The 18,078-nt window shown below is 54.3% G+C and overlaps 4 protein-coding genes across 4 annotated transcripts; 1 reads left to right on the forward strand and 3 right to left on the reverse strand.

Annotated features, from left to right (window-relative positions):
• Positions 1–707: 707 nt before the first annotated feature.
• Positions 708–4,631, forward strand: J7T55_000340 (uncharacterized protein; the record flags this gene model as incomplete). Its single annotated transcript, XM_053132448.1, has 1 exon — positions 708–4,631. One exon carries the CDS (start codon positions 708–710, stop codon positions 4,629–4,631), a length of 3,924 nt encoding a protein of 1,307 aa, XP_052989578.1.
• Positions 4,632–4,928: 297 nt separating this feature from the next.
• On the reverse strand, positions 4,929–6,272 carry J7T55_000341 (uncharacterized protein; the record flags this gene model as incomplete). Its single annotated transcript, XM_053132449.1, has 1 exon — positions 4,929–6,272. One exon carries the CDS (start codon positions 6,270–6,272, stop codon positions 4,929–4,931), a length of 1,344 nt encoding a protein of 447 aa, XP_052989579.1.
• Positions 6,273–7,080: 808 nt separating this feature from the next.
• J7T55_000342 (uncharacterized protein) lies at positions 7,081–7,911 on the reverse strand (the record flags this gene model as incomplete). Its single annotated transcript, XM_053132450.1, has 1 exon — positions 7,081–7,911. The coding sequence occupies one exon, from the start codon at positions 7,909–7,911 to the stop codon at positions 7,081–7,083; it is 831 nt and encodes a 276-aa protein (XP_052989580.1).
• Positions 7,912–8,743: 832 nt separating this feature from the next.
• J7T55_000343 (uncharacterized protein) lies at positions 8,744–14,039 on the reverse strand (the record flags this gene model as incomplete). Its single annotated transcript, XM_053132451.1, has 2 exons — positions 8,744–10,842; positions 10,898–14,039. The coding sequence occupies 2 exons, from the start codon at positions 14,037–14,039 to the stop codon at positions 8,744–8,746; spliced, it is 5,241 nt and encodes a 1,746-aa protein (XP_052989581.1).
• Between the last annotated feature and the right edge of the window lie 4,039 nt (positions 14,040–18,078).

The raw sequence follows: 18,078 nt of genomic DNA on the forward strand, positions 1-18,078 counted from the left end.
TCGAATGCATTTCTTTCCCGAGGCTTATCGAACTTGGAACAATTTCAATAGATGTTCAAATAAATCATCGCATTCGCCTTGCCACCCATGCGAGCCGAGCCCGTGTGGATGCCGTATCCTCATCAAGACTCAGTGTCGGCAGCGCTGCCAAGACATCGTGCATTTCCAGGCATGATTCTGATTAGGGGCCGTACATAGCCTGGAATACAACCACCTGGCTAACTTCCGCCTTGAATGCTCTAAAAGCACTGCCTCAAAGACTTTTGGGGGCTGCCGGCCTCTGCACACCTCCTTATCGTAGCAACGTCTCATCTGGGGTTTGTATCAGAGCGTGATTCGAGCAGCGTTGCCCCGTCTTCAATGTTGTGTTACCGTTGGAGCCTGAGCTGAACAGCACTGCCTAGCATAGTGCTCCACTACAGCACTTGTTGAATAAGATATAACTACCAAAAGCTGAGCTCTGTAGAATATCGCACACCTATTCCCTGCGATGACATGCTTCCTGATATGAGCCCCTTGACCAAATTCAAAACCAAGGAATCACCACTGCCCGAAAAGGCGTCCTCGCCGAAGTCCATTTATCCAGATGAGCAGCGAGATTTTCATTGATCCACGTGTCAGAGCTAAGTAAGTCTGTTCACCTCGTACAGATCTTACCCATGTTAGTATAAGCGGACTGAGGTGCCCTCAGTCGATTCAGCACAAATATGCCCCTGCGATCGGAGCCTGAAGAAGATCAAACGTCTGCCTTGTCCCAGACCCCTGAGCTGGACTCTCTTTTGAACCGTTCATTTGATACAGACAACACGAGCAACATAAGCAGCCTTCATGATGATGGTGAGGCATTGGGGGATGCCCAGCCTGACTTCAGTGGCAGCGAACATGACCGACTGTCAAGCCAGCAAACGGAGTCGCGACCGGAGCTTAGGACTTTGACTTCTTGGAACCCTTTCTGGTCGTCACCAACCCTGCTTGTTACAGTTTCATCGCTCCTCACATTGCTGTCCGCCGCAACAATTGTTCTGTGGCGAGTTTCCGTTGGCAACCACGGTTTCCCCCTTCTGACAACCAACAATTACTCGTGGACTTACGGGCCTACAGCAGTATTGACTGTTATCATGAGCATTTGGAATCAAACAACATATTGTTGCAAGCTGCTTGAGCCTTGGAAAGAACTCAAAAGAGGTCCTGCGAGCCCCGAGAGAACCGTTCTCCTTGATTATATTTCCCCAATCCTGCCTGTTAATCTTTGGAAGGCAGCAAGATTCAAGCATGCCACTGTTGCCATCGCTATCTACGCTGGTATCATGCTCAGGATCGTGACAGTGGCATCTACTGGCCTCCTTAGCCCAGTCAGCATGTCGATGCCTTATCAAAATGTCACACTGGAAGCATTGACAACTTTCAATGCTTCCAATTATAAGTCTGGTGAAAGTTATTTCGATTCCCTGGCAGAGTCGGCCATTGATTACGAAGCATATGCCCTTATCGCTGATGATTTACCCTTTCCAGATGGTCTCCAGCCGAATCTTGCCTTTCAGCGTTTCAAACTGCCAGATAATTCAACCGCCAACAGAACACTTTCCACGGTTCGGGGAACTGTCCAATCATTCAGGCCTTTGATTCAGTGCCAAGAGGCGAGCCTGGTCCCCCTGAATGCGACTACTTCCCCGTATGACAACGTGGACGTGATTGAGATCTTCGCCAATGCATCCTGGGAGTCGTGCTCCTGGTCACAATCGCACCCAAAGGAAGTCGACATTACATTCAAATATCTGCGTAACATGCACCCGACGCGACAATTGTTCAGCGGGGTTCCTTTTGGAGACTACACCTGTCGTGATGCAAAGGAATCATTTTGGTCGCTGGTCACGTTATTTGACATTCGGTACAATCAAACAGCTATTCCTTCCGCTATCCTCCAGGCCGAACCATCAAACTCCTCAGACACCTGGGGCATCCAGATCATGGAAGTGACCTCAGTTGCTTGCAGCATCAGTTACTCCATGGTCCCTGCACAGGTCACGTACGACCTCTCACGGAATCCACCGGAACCTACTATCCTACTTCCAAGTGACACCGACACAGGTCATCCTGGCCCCTTCGTCGAAGGATTCACGGAAAGCGATTTTTCCAACAGACTGAATCTGGACGCCGACAACGCGGACTTCATAGTCGGGAGCTACATTACAAAGGGGACGGATGAGTTTGTGCCCGACACATTTGTGAACATGATGTCTTTGGTTGCAGATACGTCAGCGACGGATTTTCTTGGTAATCCTGGAACGATGTCCTCGGCGGCCACCACGGTCTTCACCTACACAGGTGTACAAGTAGCCAACAGGTTCCTCTTATCGAACACAACACAAATTCTGCAGGGAGAAATCAGCACGACCTCTATGAGACTACAGATTTCTGCCCTCGCTTCGCTGGCCATGGTCAGCGGTTTTCTCCTTGTGGCCGTCGGCGCAATGGCACTGGTTCTCATCCGTGCTCAGGACGTTGTTACGCACAAAATCGGGCCTATCGGAAACATGGCCATGATTTTGAGAGACAGTCCCGATTTCAACAATCTACTCAAAGACTGTGGCCAGAAGAGAACCGAGCAAATTGAAAAGACTCTGGAGCCTTTCACATTTCAAAGCATGATTGTTTCGACAAAACCTGGCTTCTGTTCGATTATTCCGGGTCTAGAACACACTGCCAATGCGAGGCCGACAGAGCTGCCTCCCGAAGAAAGCATTACATGGTGGAGACCCATTCCCCTGCGTCCTTGGATATTCGCACTGATATCAGCTTTTCCACTTGCTATCATCGCCACATTGGAAATCTTGCAACATTTGTCCTCGAGAGTCAACGGCATGACAAGCATCGCGAGTCCAGACTCTATGCTCGTCACCTTTGGTACCAGATTTGTTCCATCGGTACTGTTCATGACCGTCGCTATGCTGTACGATTCAATTGAATTTAACGTGTTGGTCTTGGCCCCATTTGCTCGATTGAAAAAAGCTCAGGCTAAAGGCAAACCTGTCATCACTCATGCCCTCCTCGGCCGTTTCTCTATTGAGTCCTTTGGATTTTCTCTGCGGAACAAATACTGGGAAACAGCTTTTGCGACCCTAGCGGCTTTTCTTGGCAGCTTTCTGACAATCGCGGCCTCCGGCCTCTACACGATAGAGAGCCTGCCTGGCCCATCCCCTGTTACTGTCCGTCGAGTTGACCGATTTGACCCCACATGGCCTGATAGTGTGAGCGACGATGGTGGCGCGGCGGTTCTTGTCACCGATATGGAGGTTTTAAACCTATCTTTCCCATCATGGACAAATTCTGAATTGACGTTTCCGGAAATACAATTACCCTCGAAAGACTTGTCCCGAATCAAGGCTATGTCAGAGCCTTCTATTACTGTCCGAGTTCCAGCCATTCGGGGTGAGTTGCAGTGCAGCACCACACCCACAGACGACATTTCCGTCTATGTACCATATGCTGGAGAATCCGAAGCATCACTAATCATCAATGCCACGACGTCGGTTCCAACTACGTGTGATCAGCAAGCCTCAACGATCGACTGGTCTAGCAGACAGTTACTGAGCTTCAATTCTGGTAAATCTGGCCTGGTAGGCCAGATGCTTGACCTGCATGCAGGTGACAGGAACCTCAGGTTTGGAGAGTTCTCATTGCCACTACAAAATAATAGTGCACCTGGATGCCCTTCACTTGCTTTCACCTTTGGGAATTACTCGCTTAATACATCAGACATTCTTAACATCACTTTGAATGCACCACCAGCCTGGTTCACGACAATGTCATGCTTTCAACTCATGGCAGAAATCCAAACGGAGGTTACCTTGAGTATCCCCAATTTCACAGTCATATCTGCGGTTCCAGATGAGTCTACAATCAGGTATCTCCCCAGTGGGCCAAGCGGGCAGACTGCGTTCCCCTGGCGTCCACAACTCCACTTCGAGCTTGAGGTTATTGTCTGGGACGGCAACGTGACTTACGGTGGATTCGGAAGTCCATCGGTAGTACAAAACTATGACAACCCGAACTACAACGTTGACGGTTTTTTCACACTGATGCTTCAGCCAAGCAGCGGAGTGTACCCAGAGAATATCCGGGGACCTGAAAACCAGGGAAAGCTAGTCGACGCCATCCAGGGATTGTACCAGCGCTACATGGCCCAGGTAGCAAACGCGAAAATGCGGGTCCCTGTCGCTATCGGCACGACTCCCGAGACGTACACTGCGACCTGGATCAACTCGGATAGGGGGGTGCTCCGGCAAAATTGGAGGTCGAAACTGGAGCTACAAATCTTACTTACCGTCATGTTTATCTGCGGGATCTCGTCCTACCTGATCATCGATACCAAGGAGGTCCTGCCGCATGACCCGTGCAGCATTGCTGGGCTGGCATCTCTCCTTGCTGGCAGCTCAATGTGTGACGAGGCCACGGGCTCCGGAGGAAGTGAGGGAGGCATTCTTGACGGGTCTTCTTGGCACTCACGGCTCTTTGGTCTGGGCTGGTGGTGGTCGCCGGAAGGAGGAGGGGAACGATTTGGCATCGATGTCAAAGATGCTCAGTGGAAGCTACGGAAGGCTGGTGCAGGTCAAGCGAAGTCTCAAATGTGAGGCTTATAAAAGCAGCTTATCAATCATCAAGTCTTCGCAGGTCATTCGATGCAATTGGACGATTACTGTAAAGATTACTGTAAGTCTGACCTAAGTGCTTTGCACCCATACTAATCACCAGTCTCTTGAGACGGCACTTACCCCTGTACATCCAGCACTGTACTTAACACACATATGAGTAAAATCGTATCATGAGTTTTCACCTTCCCTAGCGGGGAATTTCCAGTTTCATCGCCCTCGCACACCATTTGCGCTGACCGAAGGGCCTACCATCTACTTGCTCTCTATGCCTAAGCATCACCCACCCACATGTACTAGGGCTTCCAAGACCCAAGTGCTCGGGACGTCGTATACACCATGGGGTGCGTCGGCAAACGCTGTCAAAGCAATAACCAGCTTTGCAAAGTGGGAGAGCCAAGCCACAGAAATCGACGGCATCACGACCATTAGAAAAAAACCCCGCGTTACGGAATCCGAGTTCATTTGCTTGTAAGCCACGTCAGACTTGTCGTAAAACCCCATCGCTGCGGTGAGTTCGAGCCATCTGCTGACAGATCGCGTCTCATTTTCACAAGACTCAGAAGGTTCAAGCATCAGTAGTTTGACGAATCTCTCTCGGATGTATCCATCATACTGATCAGAACGGACTAAAGGTTCTAAGGTGAGTGCGAGAATAGATGACAAAGACATGGCCGCGAAGGCCACCCATGCTCCGGTAACAAGTCGAGATGGAAACTGATAAGGGGTCATCAGAGGGACCATCATGAGAGCGGAGCTCGGCAGCATGATAGTACAACACAATATTTGCGACATGGATTTGTTTGTGTGACTGCGACGCCCATAATCTGGATTCGCAGTAAGCCAGTGACGCAGCAATACCTCCGACAGGACTGGATGATAGTCAGACTGTGATTCTGCTGCCAGCTCGCGGTAATCGCGCACAGGAACATCGTAAGGTATTTCGATATTCTGGGGGCACTTCAGCCACAGGATTGAAGCTAAGAGTCCGTATACGATCCAATCCAGGGTTATTGCTTCCATCAACGAAACGGGAAAATTGTTGATCCTTCTGCACCCGATGTTGATGATAAACCAGAGGAGTTGCAAACCCGTAATGGCCTTAGCGAACCAGTCCGCTTTGGACTTGTCATGAATTTCCATAGTAGCGGGGAAGTCCTCGTATTGGACACTTCCCACCCGCGCGAGCTGCAGGAAAGTATCCGGGTCCAAAATATCGCCGAAATTCGAGTTGATTGATTGACTAGAACTCGAGTCGTCAATATGACTACGTTGATAGTGTGGCCTGACACAAATGCCACCTTTGACGACCAAAAAGGACTTTGTCCAAGTCCACTCCTCTTTCCAGCCGTCCATCACATGCAATGGCTTCCACAGTCGATAGGCACACATAAAATCCTTGGAAGCCACCAATACCGGTAATACTGGGACAAAAATCGCCGTGATCGTGGTAAGTATCCGTTGCTTCCGACTGATGCCAATACAAGGGTGGAAACTGGTCCAGGTGATTAGAAGAATGACAGATGTGCAGTTCAACAATATGCCCATCGTGCCGCGGGTATGTGGTGCGGTTTGCCATCCGACGTATTCCACGGCAGTCGTATTGGATGAATTTGATGCCATAATGGGATTGATATAGCATCGACGACTGACAGGAGTGATATGAAGGATTTGAGCGAGTCTGGCTCTTTTGATAGTGCTTCTGTATGATTTTGAGCCGGAAGAGTATCAGCAAGCCCGTAAGCACGGAGGATAATAAGGAAGTCAGAAGGAGAGGCAACATCATCTCGGCCCAGTCCAGACGATTCAATGTCCCTCGTCTAGACAAGGTACTTCCAAGCGTTCGATGTCCTTACACGAAAGAGCACGACAGATGGCTTGGCAACGGGTGGCCTCTCGATAGCCGGTAGCCCATGCTCAAAAGCGACATGAAATCAACTAATTGGCTCGCATAGTTACATACGCTGGTTCACAGGCCGGATTTGACTGCCCGCAGAACGCCAGCCATGTTTTGAGGCCGCCACCGCAGGGGTCAGTAGAACAGAGTGCACTCGAAGTATCGTGTTTGCCTAACACAGACGAGGCACAGCCCCTTTGAGCCATTGGCATCAACTAGACATCGAAATGTTTGTGTTGCACCCCTAACAGTGTTCCCGTCGTCTAGATAGAGTCTGGTCTCACATGAGGTATGATACGAGTCGACTCAATATGGTAGCCCCAGCAGGACTCAAGAAGAATTGTACCACCTGGGCATGTTGATGGACCGCGTACTGCGCATAGCTATCTGCGCTCTAATTTTTCTATATGCGTCTAGCCGTCACCTCTTGCACCCCCGTACGCGCAAGTGCAGGTAAAAAACCAAAGCAAGCAGGTCTGACAGAGCCACCTCCGACCTAACCCGAAGACTCAACAAACCCAAACATGCACGTCCTCAAGTGACAGTGTAACTAACCCGCGACGTACCCTTACTCCTCGAAATCTTCTTAACCCTCGTCTCACCACACAAATCAGTCGTGTCCACATGCGTCCCACCACAAGGATAAACCTCCGCCCCCACAATATTAACCACGCGGAACTTCTCCCCGGGCGGCGCCAGGCTCCGATCGGGAATCAGCCTCTCGAGGCCATGCTTCCGAAAATCCTCCTCGTCCCACCAGTCGATCTCAACCGGCATCGCAGCAGCGACGTACTCGTTGACCTTCTTCTGCACGGGGTCCTTCCACCGCGCCTCGATGAGCCCGGCAAACTCGCACGCCGCCGAGTCCGGGAAGTGCGACGCCTTGAGCTCGTCGAAGCCCGCGACTTCTTTTTCCAGCAGGTGCCGCACCGCCGCGCCCAGCACGTGGCCCGCCGTGTGCAGCCGCGAGTACAGCAGGCGCTTGTCGGCGTCGATGGCCTGCTCGACCGTGTCGCCGGCTTTGAAGGCGGGCGACGGTGGTGATGACGACGACGGGTCGGCGAAGCGGCCAAAGTGCAGGACCTGCCCGTCGCGCACGGCGTCCATGCGCACTGCCTGGACGTCGAAGGCCGCGCCGGACGGGCCGGTCATTGTGCCGACGTCTGAGGGCTGGCCGCCGCCCTGCGGGTGGAAGATGGTCTTTTCTGTGACGACGACATGGTCCTGGTCGGTCCCTTGCTTGAAGAGGCCGCGGTTGGCTTCCTCGAGGGATGAGAAGGCGTGGATGGCGACGACTTTGGTTGGCAGCTTGTGCAGCTTGGCGTCGTGCTGGAAGGCCAGATACGTGCGTCCTGCTGAAGCCATGACTGCTTTTGCACGAGAGAGCATGAATTGAGCTTTGACTATGGGCCTATTCCAACCGATGTCGTATGTGTGGGCGAGGACGGCGCGTTGTTAAATGAGTGATTTGGCTGGTGTGAAGATAGATATATGGGGAGACGTCACGACTTGTGCGCATCTGAGCGTCTGGGGTTGTCGGCCGACGACTAGGCGGTTTCGGCTCCGAGGTTTTGATACAGGGGTGAAGGGTCGGAACAGATGCGCCAATACACAGGGATGCAAAAACGAACAAACAGATATGAGAGTTCACCAACGGCACATCACAGCAGATGCCAATACATACACACACAAACATACACATACTAGTAGAGTGCTTAGAGACAGGATATATAGAGCTAACTGCCTACGTATCCATGCCGCTCTCCCCCGCCAGGATCTCATTCATCGCATTCATTCCCAATCCAGCAGCATATCCATCCCGCGCCACGCTATGAATTTGATATATATACACACGTGTAAAATACACGGCAACGGGGGGCAAAAAATAAAGTTTCGAAGAAAGGGCAAGACGCGCCGTCCCTGCCGCTGCCCCATCGTCGACAGCAATCCCAACCACTATAGCGGTTGGGGAAGGGGGTATCACCGCAGTAAGAAAAAACTTGGCCTCACGTCCACCGAAAAACCATATAGGCATGCCATGTTGTACAAGCCTGATCCCACACGAATCAATGACCTCGTGCCTTTGTGCAGTCCAAGAGATGTCAAGTCGCTCCTTCGAGTACTGCTGTGTCAACCCAGCCAAGGTCATCTTTCGCCGGTATGTGCCAGGCTCCGATTCCTCGTCCTATGGGCCCCATCATGAACGGGCCCTCAGGGTGGCATCCTGATCACCCTCTTCCATTACGGGCTCGTCGCCCATCTCATAGATACTATCGGGATGTCCACGATCACTACCACCATCGTCCCAGTCGCGCCGTGAAATGCGGTGGCCATCGACGTCGTTCGCGTCGTCCTCCAGGTCGAGGCTGCCTCTGGCCGCTCGCCTCGCAACCTCCCTCTCCCTCCAGATCTCGGCCTTCCTCACCTCAGCGTGCTGCAGGCAGTCCACGTAGGTCCGGAATTTGACAATCTCCCGCAGGAGATAGCTGCTCTTGCGCTCCCAGTTCGCCATGGCCTTCTGGACATTGGGACCACGCGGGCTGAATGCTAGCAACATCGGGCTGCGCAGCGAGTTGTGCTGTTGCAGCTCGTCCTCGATGCTCTTGACGTACTTGAGCAGCGTCTCGAGCTGCTCCTTCTCGGGCGAGTTGGACGGCCGCATCGACTGTGTCGGCGGCATCCACTCTGAGATGGTGATGCGGTCGCCAGGGAGCTTGTTGGACGAGTCGCCCCGGATGCTGGAGCTGCCAAAGTCAAACGAGCCGACGGAACGGAAGCTGCTGCCGCGTGAATGCATGCTCGAGCGGCCAACGGCACTGTTGCTGCGCTGTCGACCTGCTGTAGAGCTTGCGGTGGTTGAGCCAGTGTTCTCATTGATGGCCGTCACGAGTGCGTTGTTAATGATGGAATCGCTCCAGCCGTACTCCATGTTCGAAACACCGCCAATCAGAGGGTGCGTGCTAAGCCTGGCGCTCCAGTAATTGGCAGTTGTGACAAACTCCTTGCATATCTCGGGCGTACCGACGTGGAACAAATGCACTGCGCCGGTAGGCAGAGACAGAGCCCAGACGTGTGGCCTCTGCTTCGAATAACCCGGAGGTGGAAGAGTGGATGCAAGGGCCAGTCGGAGGCTCCATGAGCCTAGGGACGTGGCATTCTCCTGCCAATTACCACCACCGACCACTGCACCTTTCTTAATGTTCTGAGCATTGCGGCCGCGGCGAGCCGTGGACTTGTTTGGCGTGAAGGAGAAAATGCTTATGGTACCCTTTTGGATGACGGCAAAGACCTCGGACCAGTTACGTTCCTTGGCCTTCTTGTCAACGCCATCCAGGTGGTGCTTGTGAACAACCATGCCCTCCTTGACCCAGGGTGGGCCGGCGAGCTCGAGCGACTCATCGTCGAGCAGCTGTGTGGGCTTCAGCTCGTCACTAACGAGGGACTGAACACTGCCCACAGGGTCCTCCCGGATAATGGCTTGGCTCAGAGCATTGGCAAAGCCGATGGACTGCTGGTAGCCCCCACCACGTGTGAAGTGCGAGCCAAAGGAGTCCATAGACATGGACGTCTGTGTCCTACCCAGGGAAGCTCGGCTCCATGTTGCGTTGGACTCAACAGGACTCCACATGGACTGGCCGTCGTCGAAGCTCGTCCTGCTGGAAGAGAAGCCTGCACTGCCGAAACCACGCGGCCTGGATCGACTCTTGGAGGACCAACGCGAGTTGCTTGCGCGCATCGAGTCGGGAACCCGGCCTCGTGTGGACGGATTTTCCGAAGGGGCCTTGCTGAGGACGCTGGGCGAACGCTTCAGCATGCCCATTACAGACAAGCCGCCAGAAGGCTGCTGTTCCTGCGGAGGCTGCTCCGCTCCAAATAATGGCAATCGTTCATCCCGGATCGAAGCGTACGTGTCCTTCAGTACTTGTTCCATTTGAGATTCCCAGGCTTTCAACGAGCCTTCAAAGGGAGCCTTGACCAGCGGGCCACAATCGTCGAGCTCCGTTGGCGCATCACCGAGCGCAGATCCAGCTCGCATGGGGAACTTGACGAACGAATTGCGGAAGCTCGATCTCTCGTGTTCGACGTGTCCGTCCCCGTCGTCGAGGTTGAGGCCCTTGCCTGGCAGAACGCTCCCCCTCTTGTTGAACATTTCAGGAACAGATTCGCCCAAAGCTTGTATTATAGTCGTCATTGTGTTCTTAATGAACTGGCTTCGGGTCATCTTCTGCTCGATATCGGCCATGTGCAGATCGGTGTTCAGGAGCATGATGGAATAGCAGATGGTGTGGATGACGTCTGCGAGCAGCTAATTAGCAATGCCAAAGAAAGTTTGAAAGGGAATTTTCCTTACCGGTGGACTTGAATCCATGATTCGGATTGCAATTGCACCAACGACTGGAGAATGCCACTAGGATCCGGTCGACCTGCTGAGTTTCTGCCCTGAGGATCAAACGATTGCACACATCCCGCAGGCTTGTCACGATGTTCTTGCTCTTGAAATCGTACAGGTCCATGTACGCTTGCAACACTCTTTGCCGGATCAGGCCCTCCTCGCCCATCCACGAGGCAGCCTTGTCTTTGGGTATGAACTCCTCGTTGCCATCATAGATCTTCTGGGCCTTCGCTCGGTCATCTTCGGTTGGGTCGCCCACGACAAAGAATGGCTCATCGAGGGGATTGTCAGGCTTTGGTGTGGTCACCTTGGAGTTGGGTTCCGAGTCTTCGACCATGAGACTTGGGATACTAGCTGCTGAAGCACGCGTGTTAAGCTTTGGGTCCGTGAGGGCGCCCTCAATCGGAAGTTGCAGGCTGGTGTGTCGCTCGCTCTTGATCGTGCTGAGGCTGTCTTGTGTCAACCTGTCCATCTTCTTGTCTCTCGTCGTGTTCAAGGACGTCGAGGACATGGGTTGATTTGTCTGCAGTGGGGCCAGCGACGCGCGGCCCACGTCGTTTGGTGATCTTGGGTGGCCGTTCGCGACCAATTGAGGATCTGGCTTCCTGACCCGTGGAGGGCTTTCTTCGCTTTCGCTGTTGTCATGCAAGAAGGAGCCCGTGCGCTCGTAATTGTAAAGTGGTCTTGGAGGCTCTTCTCCTAAGGGTGTTGTCGTCCTTCTCTGTGCCTCGCCAGCAGAGGCACCGGCGTCCCTGCCCCTCGACTCCGATGGCACTGAGCGTATCGTTGCCATTGGGTCCGGCTCATAGTCGGGCGAGAAGCTTCGAACGGTTCGGTCCATAGCGCGGTTGTTGGTACCGGCCTCAGAGAGATGTACTGGCGACAGGTCATCGGGAGGCTGGCGAGGAGTGGCTAGACCCGATGATGATCCCGAGTGTGTCAGGTAGGGGTCCATAGCCTTCCTGAGGCTGGTGACGGGGCTTGGTTGCGCGCGAGGGGTGAGGACCTCGAGGCGCTGAGACGGGGCCGGGGGGAGTTGCACTGGGGAGATGGTGGGGGCGGCGAGCAGGGGTGGCACGCGAGGCAGTTCGGCATCGGCAACGGAGACGGACTTCTTGCGGCGTCTGAAGAAACTCGACGGCTTCTTCTGGAGCCCATGCGATGAGTGATTCTGCGAGCCCCGCGATGGCGGATTGCTGCCTGACTTTGGCTGTGAAGATGAAACCTGGTTGGAGTTATTACTGCCCATGGCACTGGTGAGCGGGGTGGAGTTGTTAGACGAGTTGGAGACCACCGAGGAGTTTGCCGATTGATCCAGGGCGGCCACGACGCTGTTCTTTGAGCCGCCGCCAAACATCCTCTTGAAGAAGCCAGGCCTTTCCTTTGGCTGCGGAACAGAGTTTTGAGCGGGCTGGTGCACGGGCTCTTTGGCCTTCTCATAGCCAACGTGTGGCGCCGGGGCGGCATCTAGCTCAGGAGTGGGAACGGATGCGGGCTGGGGCGCGGGCGTAGGGACGGGAGGTGCATCGCGGTGGTTAAATCTGGACTGGCCCTGTCGGCTGGTGTTTGTGCTGCGTGAGGATTTGTTGCTGCGTTTGCGTTCGAGATTGATGGAGCGGACAGGGGAGAGGGGTTCGCCCATGGGCTCGGCGCGGTGGAAGGACGGCATTGACGGCATATTAGGCAGCCGACGAGGTCCGACAGGAACTGTTGGAGTCGGTGCAGCATCGTAGTCGTCGCCGGCAAATGACTCGGAGAGTTCCAATTGCCACGGCCGCCGCTGGTTCTGTTGTTGTTGTTGTTGTTGTGGTTGGTGTTGCTGGTGGTAGTGTTGTTGGTGCTGGTCGGCCTGCACGCCAAAGGACGGGCGGCGGGCCAGCTCGAAGCTCGAGGAGCGCTTCGAGCCTAGGCCGTGTGCCCAGCGCTGGCTGCCGAGGACTTGTGCGTAACCTCCTCCTCCTGCATCGATGCTGTTTGTACTACTGCTCTTGCTACCCCTACCCCCTCTTGAGTGTAACGGTCTCGACCCAGGTGCGCCGTTTGTGTTTCGGTGGCTGGACATCTCGCGCATGCTGTTGATCCTGCCCAGGTTAGACTGGAAGCCGGTGGAGCTGCTGTTGCTCCGCTGGCCGCGCGACAGTGTGCTCGAGTTGTCCTCGTAGTCGGAGCTGTACGAGTGGCCGTGTCCTCGCCTGGGCGCCCTCGATGTGCTAGTCATTGTCCTGGAGGCGGCGGCGGCGACGGGTGCATCGTCGTCGTAGTAATTGGACTCCTCGGCGAAACCAGACATGGTGCGCTGGGCTCCACCGCCCTGGGCGCAATTCATCTGACCCATGCTGAATTGGTCGAGGGACAGGAGCATATTCCCGAGGAGCGAGTCGCGCGTGACATTTCGGGGCGAGAGGGAGAGGTCGTGGGAGTCGCGCGGACGGGGCTGGGGGCGGGACGGGGGAGTCGAGGCGGTGGTGTGGTGGTCCCTGTCGCGGTCGTATTCAGCAGGAAAGTCATTTTCCTTGTTCGACATGTCGTCGGGAGAGAGCGGGTCGAGGAAGGTTTCGAAGCCTCGGTGGTTGTTCTTGGCCCAATCGAAGTCCGGGTCGTATGTGCCACTTTCCGGGTCGGCGTGTCGTGCATCCCTTTCGTACGCGCCGTAGGCCTGAGCGGGAAACTTCGCGGAGGGAGGAGAGGAAGAGGAAGAAGCGTAGCGGTGGTAAGCAGCGGCCTGCTTGCCCTTGGAGGAGACAGGAGGATGGCGGCGCGAGGAGGAGGAATAGGAGTAGGGGGAGGTCGGGTCGGCGGCTATGGTCACGGTGGTCGACGACGATGCGGCGGCGGCGGCTGCGGAGGATCTCAGACTCCTGGAGGAGGACTTGTAGGGCAGTTGGGGCGGGGGAGGCGGCGACAAGGGGGTGGTGAGGCCCGGCGGGTCGCTGGCGCTGGCGCTGATGATTGTATTTATGTTAAGCTCAGGCCTCCGTCGGTGGGATTTCCTTCGCGGGGGTTCAGGTTCGGGGTCGAGGTCGTATTCATAGTCGTGGTCGGGGTCGGGATGGGAATGGGGATGATGCATCTGGTGCATCTGGTGGTGCATCTGATGCATCGCTGAGCCCGTCTGAGTGTGTTTCCCCGTGTGTATGCCCCTGGTGCCTGTGCCTGAGCCGGTACCTGTCTGTGTGCTGTCTGTTCTGTGTGTGTGTGTGGCTGCTGCGCCCCCTAAATGCAGGCAGTCGGTCTGCAGGTCGGTTTGAGTCGATTAGGCCTAGGCTGGGCTTGGGAGCAGCAGCAGCAGCAGCTTGGAGAAGGACGTGCCGAGGGTTCGAGGGTACGAGGGCCTCAAGGGGGCGCTGTCAGTTTCGCTGTCACTGATCTGCTGTGTCTGTGTCTGTGTCTGAGTCTGTGCCGAGCTGGACTAGATTATGTCGTGCCTGGGTGCACAAACAGGCCCTTTGCGGATCTGGCTCGTCTGGTCTGATCTGGTCTCGTCTCGGGAGATGGGACTAATGAATGACTCGAGATGGGGTGTCCCTAGATCCCAGGTCCCAGGCTCCCGGTGCTAGGTACTCAGCAATAAAAGGAGAGCGAGAGCAGCAGCAGCAGCAAGAGGGATCAACCGTTGCAGGGCAGATGCGAAATGGGCGCCATGCAGAGCAGAGCAGAGCAAAGCAGAAGCAGGGCAGGATGAACTGGCCAGATTGGGCAGACGGCCGGACAAATAAGATATGCATACGTGTATGCAAGTCAAGCAGAGCACAGCAGTAGATTGAGCGAGTGAGTGGGTGGGTGGGTGGTTGTGGGTGAAACGAACGACTGCAGGTTAAAGTTGTTGTGGGTTGGATTGGGTTTGGGGTGGGAGTCGCTTTCGGTTGGGCTGCTGATGATGATGACGGATGAATCGATCAATGTCACGACAGCTTGGTGTCTTGTTGGACCGTCTCCTCGCTCGGTGGGCGCGCGCTTCGATGCAGGTGAAGCGAGCGAGGCAGCGCAAAGAACTCGTATCGTAGGTCTACAAATTGGAGTGACGAATGGGACAGATCTCGAGTAGCGCCACAAGACGAGGTCGAGGTCGAGGTCAGGTCAGGCGAAGGCTAAGTGGATGTCTGTTCTGCTGGTGTGACACTGGCTCCTCCTCCTCCTGGTCGAGGACAATACTGCACTGGATGGAGACTGGAGACTGGAGACTGGGGACTGGAGATAGACGGGCCTAGTCTGGGTCAGGTCAAGGTCAAAGTCGAGCTCGAGCTCAAGGGCGGAGCTCGTCAAAGCTTTGTCCGATTCCACGTGCGGTGTGTCTGTGTCTGTGACAGACAGACAGACAGACAGAGGGCGGTACGAGCTGTCAAACCATGTGTTATGGAGACGGTGTAGATGAGGATAGCAGTGGACTAATACAGTACGGTACTGTTTTGGCTGGGAATTATACCGGATCGGGTTGGTGTTGTGTCTGACCGACGGCCAGGTCAGACCCGGCAGCTGAAATGAGAGAGCAGCGATCAATTGACTGACTAGTTGAATGGGCGGCTGACTGGCTGACTGGCTGAGTGACTTTTTGACTGATTGACTGATTGAACTGGTAGAGTGATTGTTGAACTCGTTTTGTGGTGATGATCACTCGGGCGTGCCACTTCGGTCCGGAATTGGATGTCGACGATCTCGGAGTGGAGGATGGGGATGAACCGATTGAATTGGTGTTGTTGCTGCTGCTGTTGCTATTGTTGGTAAGGCAGGAGACATCGATCGCCTGCCTGGCAAAACGTCAGAAGAAGAAAGGAGCACCTTCCTGGTGTATTGTACGCAATTGCAGAAACGGTGGACAGGATCATCCACGGTGCAAAAAAGAGGCAATCACCTGGATATCATGTGCAATGGAAGGCAGGCATGTCGTCTACACTGCACTTTCCATCATGATCGTGATCTCAAAGTAAGCAGTCTAAGTCATCACAATCACATCCACTCAGTCCAGGCTTTCCTTACTTCCATCCATCCATCTACCATCCACCATCCCACCATCCCACCATCCCACCATTCATCAGCATCTTAGATACATAATCCAAACCTCCATCAGTCTGTCATCTGCCATCTGCCATCTGCCCCCCCCCCCCCTCCTCGCGGGGAAAGATCTGGAAGAATCCCACTGGGCCACGTTGTGCTCTTCCCCCCTGTCCCTGGTCTGGGTCTGTCTGTCTTGTCTCCTTCCACGCCATCAGACCACTCTTTCTGCGCTTCTGCCCCTTCCAGAAAAGAGAACTTGACTTGACGACCCTCGTGGGGACCAGGGGGGTTCCACTCGGACATGGCTGATCCCTGTTCCCGATGCAGAAGATGAAGATGTGGAGGCAGGGGTTTTGGGGTCCATAGCTGGCCCTGAGCATTTTTGTATGTGTAATTGAAGCCTTCAGATCACTCAAGATTTAGTCAAGTCGAGGTCTGTACGAATTAATAAGAATTTCTTTCATTCTTTTCAATTCTGAAACTTCATGACTATAATTGTTGTAAAAATTACTCCTCACTATGATAGGGAAAAAAAAGGGCAGTGACCAGGTGGAGGGAGAGAAATCAAGGTGGGGTCCTTCCCAATCTGCACATTTCCCCTGGTGTCTGCATCGAGGATCCCTGCAGTCAGAAAGCAGGGTCCTTCCCTGCATTACCAATCTGGTCATTCTCTTTTTTTCCTCATTTGATTTCCCTTTTTGGGTGCTGCAGGAGCAAGATGGGCAGCTTCACCCGTTGACAGTGCCATTCTCTTGCACTGCCTGCGTCTCGTCTTGTCCTACCCTACCTTGATCTTCAACGGATGCACCTCAATCTCAACACCAGATTTCCTGACAGCTCGATTACTCTCAACCAACCGCTCCACAGCACTCTGACAGAACACATTCCTCCACTTCTTCCTCCGCGGACCAGGGGTCTGCAGGCGAACGCAGATAGCCGAACCCAACCGACCCAATGGTCTGAATCTTAAGATTGTCGCTTTGACATTGGATGGGCGAGAGATGGACAAGACGGGCCACATCTCTGCTCCATTTCGCCCCAGCTTCTTACATAAGGTACAGTATCTGCCAGCATCACAGGCACAAACAGAAGCATCAGAAAGGGGCAAAAAGAGATCCCCTCTTCTTAGCGCCAGGTACGCGACGCATCATGTGGATGGACGGATGCAATGGATGCATTGGCGGCGCGATGCGAATGCGAGACAAACAGTTCCAAGGCACGCCCGCTCACACACACACACACACACACACACACACACCAAACCAGCAAACCAATGCCCACCAATGCCACACCAATGCGCGCACATCCCATCCGCATCAGGTCGAATCTTGAATGTCGCAGCTCGCGCGCGGATACCGCAGCACAGCAACTGTGACATTCCGGCACTCGAGCAAAAACGTGGCTTGTCCGCTGACGTGGCATTGATTAATATCTGGCCCTCATATACAACCCCCATTGGGATTGCCACCCCGACTAACTTGACCAGTCGCAACATTTCCTTTTCTTTTCTGGGACTCTCTGCCCGTTCGCCCCCCTGGTGTCTGCATGCCGAATCGACGTGCCTGTGCCTGTGCCTGTCTGTGCCTGGACCTGTCAGTTGACACCTCGAAGCGACACCGTCGCAGCCGTCCACGACTGTGCCATCATGGTCGGAGAGTTTGATTGAATTCTTCGGCAGTAAGGCTGTAGGGCTAAACTGTGCGGAAAGGCGTACGAGGCGCCTCTTCACCCCTCACAGGACAAGACATGACGAGACGAGACGGACCGGCCAAGCCAAAGGATCTCCAACGCGACGCAACAGCCCATCCAGCACAGCACATAACATACAGTATAGCTGCCTGGCACATTGACACGTCCGAGCGTGCTCAAGTGCTGACTGGCCCCATGGCTGTGATGCGGTGCAGTGCCATGCGATGCCATGCGATGCCATGCATGCCCGTTTGACACAGAAGCTCCCGTCTCAACATCCAACCAACGCCACTGCCAACTCCAGCAGCGGCAGCGGCAGCAGACCGCGACAGCGGGTCTCACAAACAAACAAGCTGACATGTCAATGCAGGTCGAGCAGCACAACGCATGTATCATGTATGTGTCGTGTCACTCGTTCTCAACGGCTTCTAACGCGATACGGCAGGGCAAGTAGAACG

This window comes from Diaporthe amygdali (assembly GCF_026229845.1).
Source record: "Diaporthe amygdali strain CAA958 chromosome Unknown NODE_31_length_594919_cov_65_084759, whole genome shotgun sequence".
In the NCBI taxonomy this organism is placed as follows: domain Eukaryota; kingdom Fungi; phylum Ascomycota; class Sordariomycetes; order Diaporthales; family Diaporthaceae; genus Diaporthe; species Diaporthe amygdali.